This window comes from Saimiri boliviensis, chromosome 11 (genome assembly GCF_048565385.1).
Source record: "Saimiri boliviensis isolate mSaiBol1 chromosome 11, mSaiBol1.pri, whole genome shotgun sequence".
Lineage (NCBI taxonomy): Eukaryota > Metazoa > Chordata > Mammalia > Primates > Cebidae > Saimiri > Saimiri boliviensis.
The window spans coordinates 13,001,458-13,015,550 of NC_133459.1; the positions used below are offsets into that span (position 1 = coordinate 13,001,458).

General features: G+C 41.4%; 1 protein-coding gene across 2 annotated transcripts in view; it reads left to right on the forward strand.

Moving 5' to 3' along the window:
• KAZN (kazrin, periplakin interacting protein) overlaps window positions 1-14,093 on the forward strand; it is a 1,256,655-nt gene that overhangs the window by 282,635 nt on the left and 959,927 nt on the right. For both annotated transcript variants that reach the window (XM_074380096.1, XM_074380098.1), the window contains exon 2: window positions 8,657-8,814. In XM_074380096.1, the coding sequence (XP_074236197.1) occupies window positions 8,657-8,814 (158 nt within the window). The remainder of the gene's footprint in view (window positions 1-8,656; window positions 8,815-14,093) is intronic.

The following is a 14,093-nucleotide window of genomic DNA, read 5'->3' on the forward strand; positions in this document are numbered from 1 at the left end:
GCCAAGCTGTTTTCCACAGTGGCGGCACTATTTTATATTCCCACCAGCAACCTGTAAGGGTTCCCATTTCTCCACATCCTTGCCTCCAGCATCAACTTTTGACTTATAGGATGAGTTTTATTATAACAACGGGGGGAAAATCTGAATTATTTAGGCTTCATTTATTTAATGAGACCATATTAAAGCAAGAACTGGAAACTTGTGAGCATTTTAATGCAAAATACATCATAGAATTTGAGATCCACGAAAGCAAAGGTTGTTTAACATGCAGAGATAAATTTGATCATTAGTTCATATCTATGGACCATATAAATGACAAGATCATAAAATCCATGGAGCTTCCTGTGGCAAGGCTGTGCCCCATGATATGATTCATCTGGTATATTTTTCTATAAAAACATGTAATAGCCCATCTCAGTGACATCTGGACTCGTCTGCATAAAATGAGAGTTTAGGGTCATATTATTATTACTTCATGTTCTGTACTTCATCCAATCCATAAAACAGAAGCAAAGTATGGTAAGCTGTTATTTCTCTTCTGAAAACATTAAGAAATTTTATGTGTACCTTCTATGTTTGCTAATGACACAAAATGTCGAAACATGTCATTATTTTCCTCTGCCAACTCATGAATGTGCCATTCCTATCTGTAACCTAAATAAATACTCATTAATGTACAGTGAAATTGAAATGAGCACTTATATAAATAAGCCTACTACAGAAATACATGTTTCTTTAAATTTGTAGACCAAAATAACCTGAAATAAATTGAACATCATTTTACATTCAAAACAACCAACCAAATAAACTGGTTTTTATGACTCGATTTCTTCAACTCAGGTAGGTAAGAAAACATATATATGGTTCTTCATTTTGTAATCCATCATACATTTTAAAAACAGCACTATTTAGTTTAAATGTGTGTAGGCCGAATGGAGAAGAATGTGCATACCACCTGATTCCAGGACGACGGGGCAGGGGGAGAGGATACAGTGGAGTAGAATTGGCTTTTTCCTTCACTTCTTTATTGATTGGTTGGTGTTTTTACCCTTTTGGACAAATATTTATTTATTCAAGCACTATTATGTACCAGGTCCTATGCTTAAATCCGAGGATATAATGATTAACTGAAAAAATAATGTTGGCGACCTCATGGAATTTAAAAAGTCTGTTGCATGAGGGTGATAACAGTTATCTCTTCTGTTATCTATTGCTGTGTAACAAACCACCCCAAAACTAAGCAATGCAAATCAATATCTTATTATGCTCTCAGATTTGTGGGCCAGGAATTTGGGTGTTGCATGGGGAGGAGCTCAGCTGTGCTCCACAGCAGCTGTGGCCTCATCTGGGATGACGGGAACCACTGAGATGGCTGGTGACACGGTGAGGGTCTTGGTGATGGCAGATGGTTGGATTCCTTGGCCCTTCTTTCTATGCACCTCTGGGACTGGAAATATCCAAGATGGCTTTTTCACACATGTATCTGTCACCTGGGCTGGTTAGTTAGAAAGCTGAGGATGGCTGGGCATCTCCTTCTCCATGCTGTGTGTGAGCGTGGGCTTCCTCCAAGTATGGCGGTCTCGGGTTCCTCAGACTTCTTATATGGCAGCTTGTCCCAGAAGGAGCATTCCAAGAATCATGGGTAGAAGCTGCAAGGCCTCTTACGACCTAGCCTTAGAAATCCCAGAGCACCACTTCTGCCACTTACCGTGGGACAACCTTGTCAGTAAGGCCAGCCAGATTCATGAGGAGGGAATTTCAACCCTAATTCTCAAAGGGAGGAGTAGCAAAAAATTCACAATTGTCTTTAATGTATCACATAGGAAGGCAGACATTCAAGAAATAACCACAGCAATAACTATTGCAGTGAAGAAAATGTACAGGCATCTTTGTCGTAATCAGGACATCCTGACTGCAGATGATAGAAACCTAACTCAGACAGGCTAAAGAAAAGGGCATTTACTGACCTACTTAACTGAGACGTCTGTGGCTCAATCCTGGGCTGCAATGATGTCTTCAAGGACCACTTCCCCAATCTCTCAGCTCCACTTACCTCCACTTACTCAACTGGTTTTATTCTCAGGCAGGAGTTCCTCAAGTGATGACTGTAAGGCCTACCAGCTGCTTCACAGTTCTGCCAGTTTACCAATCCCAATTGAAAAAGAGGCCACACAGCCAAGCAGATTGAACCCCAGGACTATTTGCTGGAACTATCGAGAGAGAGATAGCCAGCCTTTCTTTTTCAGTTGGAGTTGGTAAACTGTTATAAATGCAGAGAGCTGGTGGGCTTTATAGTTTCCACTTGAGGAGTCTGTCTCTTTCTCAATTGTTCTGTCAAATAGTCCCGAGATTAAATCTGTTTGCCTGCATTTGGTTCACATGTCCTGTGCTGAACCAACCACGGTTGCCAAATAGATGAAACGCTTGGATTGGCCAAGCGACTTGGGAGTGGAATCAACCCCAAATAAACTACACATGGGAAGAGTGTTTCTACAAAATGAGACGAGAGCTTCTTTTATTAGAAGAGGGAAATAGATACTAACCGGACGAAAACATAAAATATCCATTACACAAGCCTAACACAGGGTGATCAGCCTTAAAGGTTTGGTCTATACATAGAAACAAGTGGGAAAGGGCATTCCTCTTCGATATCATTACTTCCACACATTCAACATGCGTGAATTATGTTTTTGCTGAGTATGAAGCACTGGACAAGTTGTAACTGGGGTTACACATGGAATAGAAAAATGGGTGGGATGGGGATGTCACAGGATTTCGGGCTGGCGAAAAGGTGCTGATAGCACACACGAGCTTTATCGGGGAATGCTTTGACAGGTTTGTAAAAAGGGAAGTTTCTCACAGTGGGAGACTGTCTAGGGGTTCAGGGAGTCCAGACGCAGAAGGGAAGGAGGGCAGGGCAACCCCAGGGAGATGGGGACTAGAGAGGGAACTTATGTGTCCAGGCGATGTTGCTCAGTAGCACACTGAGAGCATCCAGGACAGGAAGCAATGAAGGGCAGAGCTTGGGGTCTCTATGGCTCAGGGCTAAGCCTAGCTATGGCTAACAGGTGTTGGGAGCTGTTTTGCAGATTATACAAGGCAGACAGGCTCTAAATGGCTAAACATCTGCCTACTTGAGCGATGTGTAAAGCAATTAGATGTGTAAAAATTTGAGTTTGTTTCTAGTGAGCTTGTGAGCTAGCAGGGCTGAGCCTTCGAAGAAGAAATAAATAACCAAGGGGCCAATATACAGAGACCATCTTTGGCTCTTTTATATAACTAGGAGTTAAAAATTAACCTCTTTATAACAGAACAATTGGTTAATATCAGCATGTTAAAGATTTGAGGTACAAACTGGAATGATAATCATAATACTTAACTTTTTTTATGTGCTTGTATGGTAGGCACTGTGGTATGTGCTTTATACAATCTGTCTCTAATTCTTAGTGCAACTCTGCACAGGTGGGAAAAATGAGGGGTAAGTAGGGGCCACGTGATGGCTCTTACAGATTCAGCTCAAACACGATCTAGCTCGTGCCTGCTCTCGTTTAAGTAGCCAAAACAAGTCATACAGCAAAGCCTAACATCAGTGAAGGCAGGAAGAATGTTTCTCCCGCAGGAGGGTCGCTAGGGAGGACTCTGTAGGCACTGGTTCAGAGAGGGGCAGTTTTTGAACCAATAATTCAATCTACCACGGATGGATTCTTAAGCAACTACAATAGAATGTGGTAAGTTCTCTGACAGAACTTCTCTGTTCTTTGAGCAGAGGAGGAGGTGCTTAACCCTTTCAATTTGTCTTTTGTGTTTAGAATAAAGTGAAACTTAGGGCATGTTTTGGCGATTAAGCTTCTATTTTCTGGAACAAGGTTAGAACAAGTTATATTGTGTGTGAGCACCGTATACCAGAAAAGAAGATGTAATAAATACATTTGGAGTACCCCAAATCCACTAGCCTACTTAGACTGAAAAGGAAGGACAGTAACTCCTCTCTCCTGAGAGCTGGCATAAGGGGTTTCGTTAACAGTAATGTCTGTGCATATATAAGCAAAGGACTTGGGAACAGGGGCACTCTCAGAATGATGTGGGAAGAAGGCTTGTTCTTAAGAACATTGAGTCTGTGTATTGGGAGTTTGGGGAAGGGAAAGGCAGGATGGTGGAGAAAAATGAGGCGTAAATTGAGCAAAGGTTGGTCGTAGACCCTGGGTAGGTTATTTGGATGCCCTTGCCAGCTCTTCCCCTCACGGCTCAGCATGTCCTAACCTTCCTGTTTGCAGTTAACATGCAGAAGATATACAGAGAAGTGTAAAATGTATAGTCACAATGTTAAAAAGCCAGGTGGCGTTGTTGTTGACTCTGTATGATGGAACTCAATTTAGATCTGGAGCACGTATTTCCACTTAGGGTAACTCAGTAACCTTTGGTTGAAAAGTGTGTATCTTCTGAGTAAATATCAAATAAATTCAAATTGCTTCCCTTACCCTGTCTGTTTCTCTTCTCTTTGGGTTCTTAGGGGGCTTATATATTGTCTTGTCTTGGAATGTGTATCTTGTCCATGAATCTCTCTCTGTCCGTTTCTGGACCAGGTTGAGATATCATCAACCCCAGTCGCTCAACAGTGAGCAAGACTGGAGGTGGAGTGGTGAGAGCATAGGGCCGTAGAGCTGTCTCAGATTCTCTCTAACTTAGAATGCTGTGGGGTAACCAATTCTACCCCAATACTGGCTGTCCTGGCTGCCCAGGGCAGGGTATGAGACATTAGGGCACTTCTGTTTTCAGATCCCCAAATCTGTCTCGGTGTTTCTAACCATCTCCAGGGAAGAATGGGAATTCAGGGTAGCAAGAATCAGGCCACATTCTTTCTAGTCTCTCCTTCTCTGTTTTAGCCAAGCTCCCCTCTAGCCCAGGAAAGGATTGTAGCAGAGCTGACGCAACAAGGCACTGCTGTGATGTCGTATCCTATATTCTCCCTGCTGTATGTCCTGTAGTTGCCACTCTATGCTCAACCCTTCAAGTTTGATTCTCCATGATTCAGAACTCATCTTCTATTTATTATTTACTGTTTAATGTTTTTAGGGATTGAGGATTTGCAATATCCCTCTTTAACAGAATCTACTTTCAAATAACATTATACCACACTATGTGTAAGGGCTAAACCTTAGGCCAGGCATGGTGGCTCACATCACTTTGGGAGGTCGAGGTGGGTGGATCACGAGGTCAGGAGTTTGAGACCAGATTGGCCAATATGGCAAAACCCTGTCTCTACTAAAAATACAAAAATTAGCTGGATATGGTGGTGCAGGCCTGTAGTCCCAGCTACTTGGGAGGCTGAGGCAGAAGATCGCTCGAACCTGGGAGGCAGAGGTTTCAGTAAGTCAAGATCATGCCACTGCACTCAAGCCTGGGTGACAGAGCAAGACTCTATCTCAAAACAAAACAAAACAAAACTGAACCTTACAGCAATATGCTTCCATTGGCACCTGCTTATTCTTTGTGCTGTTGTTGTCATGTGTTTTACTCTATGTATGTTATCAACCTTGCAGGATATCGTTGGATATTATTATGGTTTTTCTTTAAACCGTCAATTATCTTTTAAATGAATTAAAAGATGACAAAGAAAACATGTTTATGCTACTCACACATTTCCCTTTGCAAGTATTCGTTTATCATTTTTGTAAATAGAAGTTTCTACCTAATGTTATTTTCTTTCTGCCTCAAGAAATTTCTTTAACATTTCATTTAGTGCAAATCTGCTGGGGATGAGTTTTCTCAGCTTTTGTTTATCTAAAAAAGTCACCTTCATTTTTGAAAGATATTGTTGGTTATAGAACTGTATGTTGGCAATTTCGTTTGGCAAGATTTTGCTTTCAATACTTTTGAAATGTCATTTTTTAATCTCCTGGTTTGTATAGATTCTGATGAGAAGTCTGACATCAGTTTTTGGTGTCTAAATGTAACATGTCTTTTTTCTCTGGGTGATTTGTAAATTTTCTCATTTTTACTGTGTGTGTGTGTGTGTGTGCGTGTGTGTGTGTGTGTTTAGTAATTTGATTATAATATGCCTCGTTGCAGCCTTCTTTGTGTTCTTCCTGCTTAGTTTATTGAAATTCTTGTAGGTTTATAGCTTTTCTCAAATATGGAAACAAATGTTCATTTTTGATACGGTTTGGCTGTGTCCCCACCCAAATCTCATCTTGAATTGTAGTTCCCATAATCCCCATGTGTCGTTGGAGGGACCCTGTGGTGATAATTTAATCATGGGGGTGGTTACCTCCAGGCTATTCTCATGATAATGAGTGAATCTCAGAAGATCTGATGGTCTTATAAGCACCTGGCATTTCCCCTGCTGGCACTCACTGTCTCTCCTGCCACCCTGTGAAGAGGTGCCTTTGACCATTATTTTAAGTTTCCTGAGGCCTCCCCAGCTATGCAGAACTATAAGTCAATTAAACCTCTTTCCTTTATAAATTACCCAGTCTCCGGTATTTCTTCACGGCAGCATGAGGAAAGACTAATGTAATTTAGTTTTTCAGACACTATTTCTGTTTCCCTATCCTCCCCAGTTGGAGAGTCTCTGCCAATGAGACTCCAATTAGATACATGTTAGCTTTATAGCCTTACATTGTCACTAATTTATTTTGGATAGTTTTATTGCTATGATTTCAGGTTCACTGATCTTTTCTTCTGCATTGTCTAATCTGCTATTAATTTCATCCAACGAGAATTCCATTTCACATATTGCATTTTTCATCCCTGGAAGTTCTATTTGGTTCTGCTTTAAATGTTCTACTTTGCTCTTTATTATATTCATGTTTTATTTTACAACCTTGAACAAGCAAAGCATATTTTTAGTAGCTGTCTGAATAGCCATGTTTGCTAATACTATCCCTTCTGTTATTTCTGGGTTTGTTTCTGTATACTGATTTTTCTCCAAGCTATTAGTCACATTTTCTTGCTTTTTTGTATGTCTGGTAATTTTTTATGGAATACTAAGCATTATGAATTTTACATTTTGGGGCACTAGATTTTGTTACACTTCTGTAAAAAATGCTAATTTTTTGGCAGGTATTTTAGTTACTTGCAGATCAGTTCAACTCTTCCAAGGCTTACTTTTAAGCTCTTTTTGGATGGGCCTGAAATAACCTTTATTCTAGGAATCATTTTGCTTAATTTCTAAAGCCTGGCCCTTCTGGAGTCTCTAATGAATGTGTCCTGTACTCCACCCAAATTCCTCCTCTTTGGCTGGTGAGCACGTCAACAATTATGGACATGTGAGCTCTTGGAATTATTTGGCCTATAGCTCCCCTGTAACTGTTCTCTCCTGCAAGTTTTTCTTGCCTAGTCATGTAGAGTTTTATCTTGCCCAGACACAGGATTGATATTCAGCCCACAACTCAAAGGCAATCCATTTGCAGATCTTTGGAGATCTAGGTGTAACCCCCGCTGCTCTCTTAGTACTCTGTCCTGGAAATCCTAGCTAACATGCTCTTCCTGGTCTCCAGCTACTTAATTCAGTGACATCGTGGGGCTCTCTTTGGATTTCTCTTTTCTATGCTGGAGTCTGGAAATTCTCTCCTTGCAGAATGCATGATGTTAGGACGCAACTTGCTTTTTCCTATTTTCTCAAGATCACGATCCCTTGTTATTCAATGTCTAAACATAGTTGTTTCTAAAATAGTGCTCAGTTTTATAGTTATTTATAGCAAGAGGATAATCTGGACCCTCTCACTCCCTTGTGGCCAAAGCCCCAAATCTTCAAAGTCACTCTATTGTATTCATAATTTCATAATTACATTTCTTTTTGTAATTGTGGTGAATGCAGTGGCTTTATGGAGAATACCTAGAATTTACTTATTTGGGGGTTTGAAAGGATAGATTTACCTGAAAATGATTGAAATTCTATAAGGAAAGAAATACTAATTCACAGAGATATAAGGAATTAATTCAACAATATTTATTAAGCTATTTGCTAGGTACTGTTCTAGTTTTGGGGGATACAACAGTAAGCAAAGATATTAAAAGAAGCCTCTCCGCTCTGATCAAGTCCATTGTAGAGAAAATAGAGAAAGAGACAACATGCCTAATAAATAAGTAAAATCTTAAAATCTATAACATGTCAGATGGCAAGTGCTATGGGAATTATAGAGAAATAATAATCCTTTCAGCGCACATGTGGCACTGATTGGAAAACATGGCCACTGTCCCTTCATAAACTTTAATGACAGAGACCATCTGCTTAGAGGTACAATAGCCAACTATATTACCATAAATGTAAATCTATTCTAGGGCTGTCCCCTCATGCCCTGTTAATCTCTGCAGTTTATAAATACTTACCACAAAGTTGTATTCATATATCTACTTGCCACCTAGATTTTTTTTAAGCTTCCCCAAAAGGACTAGATGCTCCATGTGGGTAGGTACCATGTCTGGTTTTGCTCCCAAGCATGCTATATAGGCTTGGCATTTGAATGGTTTTCAATAAGTGTTTGTTAGTTGCTGAACACGTTTGTGGATGAAATTTATAGATGTGTCGGGTTCTTGATAGCTCTCTGGCTTATACCTTGTATGTACACCCTTACATTTCCCTTCAAAATTGCTAGTCAATTTCTCTTTGCAAGTTACCAGTTGTGACTCTATTTTTCCTTCTTTCTTTCCACAGCTGTGCAATCATTGCACACCCTTAATGATCAGATTTCCCATTTTATTGTCACCAAGTCGAAGGCCCTGGAGGAGGACAAAGACCCTTTTCTACCCACTGAGAAGGAGACTCTGAAGAGTTCCATGATCCTGATGAGGCACCTCTTAATGGATGCTCAGGTACAAAGATCAGTAAATAAATTCTCTGTGGAGAAGGTGAAATCTTTTCTTTTTGGCATAAGCTGTCCAAAAATCTTCAACTATCACACCTATTGAAACCTGTTCATGTTTCTGATATTATAGACATTGGATATGTTGTGTATTGGATTTCTGATTAGATCTTGGGATTTAGTATTAAAATTGCTTTTTAAAAAGTCAAAGTTATACAGCTTAAGAACAGTATATTTGTTGTTCTGAACATTTAACGGATCTCCCATTAGCCTTGGAAAAGTGAAAATCCTTTTACATATAAACTTGGCAGGCATCAAAGCCGGCAAAGACTTTGGAGCAGAGCAAATACTTATCCCAAACAGCATCACTGGGTAACTAATGAATATTTTGGTGCATTTGCTGTACCCCTCAGTAAGTGCATCAGCACTGGTTTTGCTAGCACTGAATTTATTACAGAAGATTATTTAGCTCACTGTATGCTATTGTTGAGATGTGATTTTTCAAGATTTCTCCTTGTGTACTATTTTATCGAAATATTTAGGAGTCATCTATCTACTCCTTCTGGCTTGGTTGGTGGGTCTTTTCAGACGTGTTGATAGACAAACACCAGGTGCTTTAAGAGAATTGGTAGTTTTCTGTGTTAGGGAAGCTAAACGAAACTAGATCTAATTGTCGTTCCTGCGTCTTCAGTGTCGGGAAACGTTTCAGGAAATGTTCTGTGGGTTTGGTGATACTTGTGTTCATTTGCCCTGGAGCTTTCTTCCTGAGCTTGTTTTCTGTTCAGCAGTGGTGAGGTCAGAATGGTTGGCGGTTTCTTGCATTCTGCACTGTAGCAGAGATTTTGAACTGTGGTTTCTTTGCTTTTGTTTCTAACCCTGGTGGTGGTTTATGTTTTATTTTTAAAATCAATCCCAAAGCCTGGGTCTTGTACCAATAAGGCTTTAACTGGCCGTGGCTTTGTGCCTGTCTTACCTGTCACTGTCTGAAGCTGCCCCATGGGATTTTTGAGGCCCTCTGTTGAGATGGCCCGAATTATGCAAAGCCTTTCATTCCTATTCACTGTTCTCCTGCTCCCCTTCATTATAAATGGCCCATTCAGCTTCTCCTCTCTCCCCCAGCCTGTCTGGTGGTAAAAGGAAGGATTCTGAAGCTCCGACAGGCAATTTTGAAACTCAGAAAAAAGGGAAATTTAGAACAATTTACTGAATAAAAGAGAGCAAATTGTTCTTGAAAGGATTAGCTTTCCTCTAAATGCCTGCTCCCAATCCTGTAAGCCAGCACCCCCAGCCTAAATGAATCCCTGAAGGCATTATGTAAACTCCAGTTTGCAAAATCTAAGGTACTAAAAAACCATTTATATTTTTCCTCTTCACATCTGAGCTTACTATTGCCTAGAACTGGATTTTAAAAATGTTTCATATTACTTCCAGAAATGTTTTCTCCCACCAAATGCATAATTCATTAGAAACCCTTCATCCTTAGTGGTGTTAACAATGATTTTTCCCTTTTTTATTTAATGAGATTAAAATATCCCCTATCATGTGATCGCTGCGTAGGAATACTTTCTTACTATATTCTCTCCTGATCCCAAATTGATGACAGCTAGAATGTTCTCCCTTAAATGGCCAGATAAAATGGAATGGAGTATGGTGGCTATTTTCCTAAGTCATATGCTAAAAGAAATGTGAGTTAGGGCTGGGCGCGGTGGCTCATGCCTGTAATCCCAGCACTCTGGGAGGCCGAGACGGGTGGATCACAAGGTGAAGAGATCGAGACCATCCTGGTCAACATGGTGAAACCCCGTTTCTACTAAAAATACAAAACATTAGCTGGGCATGGTGGCGCGTGCCTGTAGTCCCAGCTACTCAGGAGGCTGAGGCAGGAGAATTGCCTGAACCCAGGAGGCAGAGGTTGCGGTGAGCCGAGATCGCGCCATTGCACTCCAGCCTGGGTAGCAAGAGTGAAACTCCATCTCAAAAAAAAAAAAAAAAAAAAGAAATGTGAGTTAGGTCTTCTTCCTCTTTCCTGAAGGTGGGTATCTGCTTAAGTCAGGTAGGAACGTCACGTGGAAACCTGATTGTTTTTTACTTCCTAACATTCCAAGATTCCTTGCTTCTGTCTTTTAAACTAACAAAGGTTGAAGTGGGTTGTGATTAGTTTAGTACACCACTCTGATGGCTTTTCTTCCAAAACTGCTAACTTTTTGAAACACCGTTTTGGTTATGATCCTACGCTCCTTGCTGAAGTCAATCAGGATCACATCACCTGATACCCCCAGTCCCCCATCCTACTGCTGTGTCAGATGAATATTGTCAAGCTTATAATGCCATGGGATTTCAACCTTTTGGGGATGGCCAGGGATGATATGTGATTTTGAGTTTGGAAGTAGACATCTAAAAATATGTCATTTTTTTCAAAAAAAAGAATCTTTACTGGGCATTTTGGGGGCAAATTCACTTACTTTCTAGCCATGTTTTAACACTCCTTCTTATCCCGATTCCAAAGAAAAATGAATGTACTTATCTTCATACACTAAGTTCATCAACAGTGGGGGAGCTGATAGAATGTAGCTATAACTTATCTGATATTCCTTTCGTTCAGCCTGCATTTTCTGATATTAATAGACATCTCTTAGGTTTCTGTGTTGTAGGATGTAGGCCTTTCAAGGGTAGTAACCACATCCTTGAACTTGTTTAGTATAATAGCCCTCTCAGTTCCATACCCACAGGGCCCTTCATGGTATTAGATTATGATGAAACACTCTGACATCAGCTTACAAGTTGAATGAAGTCAGGCAAAAAGTGTTCCGCAGAACCCGGAGGCTGCTTGGGACTGACTGCTTAAAAGGCATAATCGATTCAAGTCACATCTGTCTTGGAAGCAATAAATCCTACCTAGGAGAATGTCAAAGGCAAAAGCATTGCTGGACTATGAAATTCCACCTCTGAGGATTATAAAACAAGGAGCACAGAGCAAACACATCTCCCAAGTATAATGGGAAAGCCAGAGATGATTGGCAGGCCTGGCACTCCATCCTGGAGAATGGACTCGGGAAGAGAGCACCTCACATGGGCAGCCCAGAAAGACCGCAATGACTTATTTATCCCCTAAACGTTTCCAGCACGGAGGTGTCTGAAGAGGCATAGCACCTCTTTTTGCATTCCGTGTCCTTTTTAGTTTGCAGGCCTCCAAATTCAATGGAGTTTGCCACTCAGGTCGCATTTGAAACCCGATCTTGTGGCTTTTATTCCTTAGAGCTCTGTCTAAACTCAAAATGCCGACTCAGCCTCCTAAGTGATTAGATTCATAGCACTGAAGAGGCAATTCTTTCTGGTAGAGATTAATTCTTTTACCTGTACTCTGTGACTCTGAATGCTAAGAGGGGTTGATTGCAGCAAATTAAATTTCCCATTGGCACTTCTCTCCCTTTTCCCCCCAAAGGCCTAATATCATTATTTATTAAGGGGAGACAAATGCTTGGAAAAACAGTAAGATCGCTTTTTTTGGCAGGAAGGTCCCCCTCTTGAAGGCTGAGTGCTAAAGGGCAGAGAACTTTCTGTGCACCTAGGGACTTCCTTCTGCTGGTCAGTTCGCTTTGTATGAACTGAGAGGGTGGCTGAGGGACAGACAGCCTGTGTTCTGCTGACCTAGGACTGCGGCCTGGATCTGGACAGGAAGCGGGCGGCTTCTTTGCCTAAAACGTGGCCCGTGCTAGAATTAAAGGAAGAGTTTGTTTTAAGGGAGGCTGAATCATTGGTGTTCCTTACTCATGTTTTAAGGGAGGCTGAATCGTTGCTATACCCACCTCAGAGGTCCATCTCTAGGAAGGAAAGTAAACCCTTCCAAATAAAAACAAACCACACAACTGTCATCTCTAAGCAAATCTCGAACAAAGTCGATTGTTAGGTGGAAAAGACATGAAATTTGCTTTACTCTTCAAACTCTCCTTTTTTTTTTTTTTTTGAGACGGAGTTTCGCTCTTGTTGCCCAGGCTGGAGTGCAATGGCGCGATCTCAGCTCACCGCAACCTCCGCCTCCTGGGTTCAGGCAATTCTCCTGCCTCAGCCTCCTGAGTAGCTGGGATTACAGGCACGCGCCACCATGCCCAGCTACTTTTTTTGTATTTTTAGTAGAGACGGGGTTTCACCATGTTGACCAGGATGGTCTCGATCTCTTGACCTCGTGATCCACCTGCCTCAGCCTCCCAACAAACTCTCCTTTCTTCTTCCCGCCCTTTTCTCCTCTTCCCTTTTCTCATTTCTTTTCTTTGTCTTTTCTCTCCTCCCTTTTTCTTCCCACCCCACCTGGTCTCTCTCTTCCTCCTCTATTTTCTCCTTCTTTCAACTCTATTCTCCTCCTCCCTCCTTCACCTTCCCTTCTTTTGGTTGGCAAAATAAATCTTAGCTGAGATGTGGAATCACCTTCTGGCTTTTTCACTTTCTTCTTTCCCTTTCCTTTTCTTTCCTTGTCTGTCTTCTCTCCATTATTTGTGTTCAGGGAACTAGAACGCGTATTTGCCAAAAGCCTGTATTCTCCTTTGCCAAGCAAAAGCGGAAGCAGCAGCAGGAGGGAAACCTGGCATTCAGGAGGCAGATCCGGGAGCCCTGCCAGGATCAGACACCGCATAAGATTTGGGTGGCTTCGATTTTTTTCCCTCTCTTTTTAAAAGAGTGGTCTAGCAAACCCTTCTGGATGATTGTGCTTTCCAACTGGTTTCTGGCAAAACTGGGCCGAGTGAACATGGCTAGATCAGCTATTTCAGCTGTCTGGATACTCCCTGGCCTCAGATGAGGAAGTGCAGTGTGGACCAGAGGAACCTTGGCTCAGGTTCCTGGCAGATAGGGAGGGCTAGTGCCCCAAAGTGGACATCACCTTGCACTGGGAAGGACGCCTTGGGAACCGAGCGTTTCACACCTATTACAGAGGTACACTTTAATTTGATTCTCCTGTTACCAGCACTTTCCATCCCTCCAGATTCTTTCTGAAGTTGATTCTGTGGTCAGGGTAGGCTTCTCTGGTTCTCACTGGTGCAGCTATTTGGAGTTTTCTAGCTATAGCTGGCTACAGGGTTATGCCCATGCATGTGACCTTGTTATTCCTAGAGGATATCTTGTCCTTATTTTGTACAAACTGAGACATCAGAAGGATCCTGGCCTTAAGAAGGTCACAGATGCTGGCCGCAGCTGTGAGTGGTAGCACACATGGGGGTTTATTTATTTATTTATTTATTTGTTTATTTTTATCCTCTGGGATGTAACACTGTGATGGAGGATGAACTAGATCCTCTC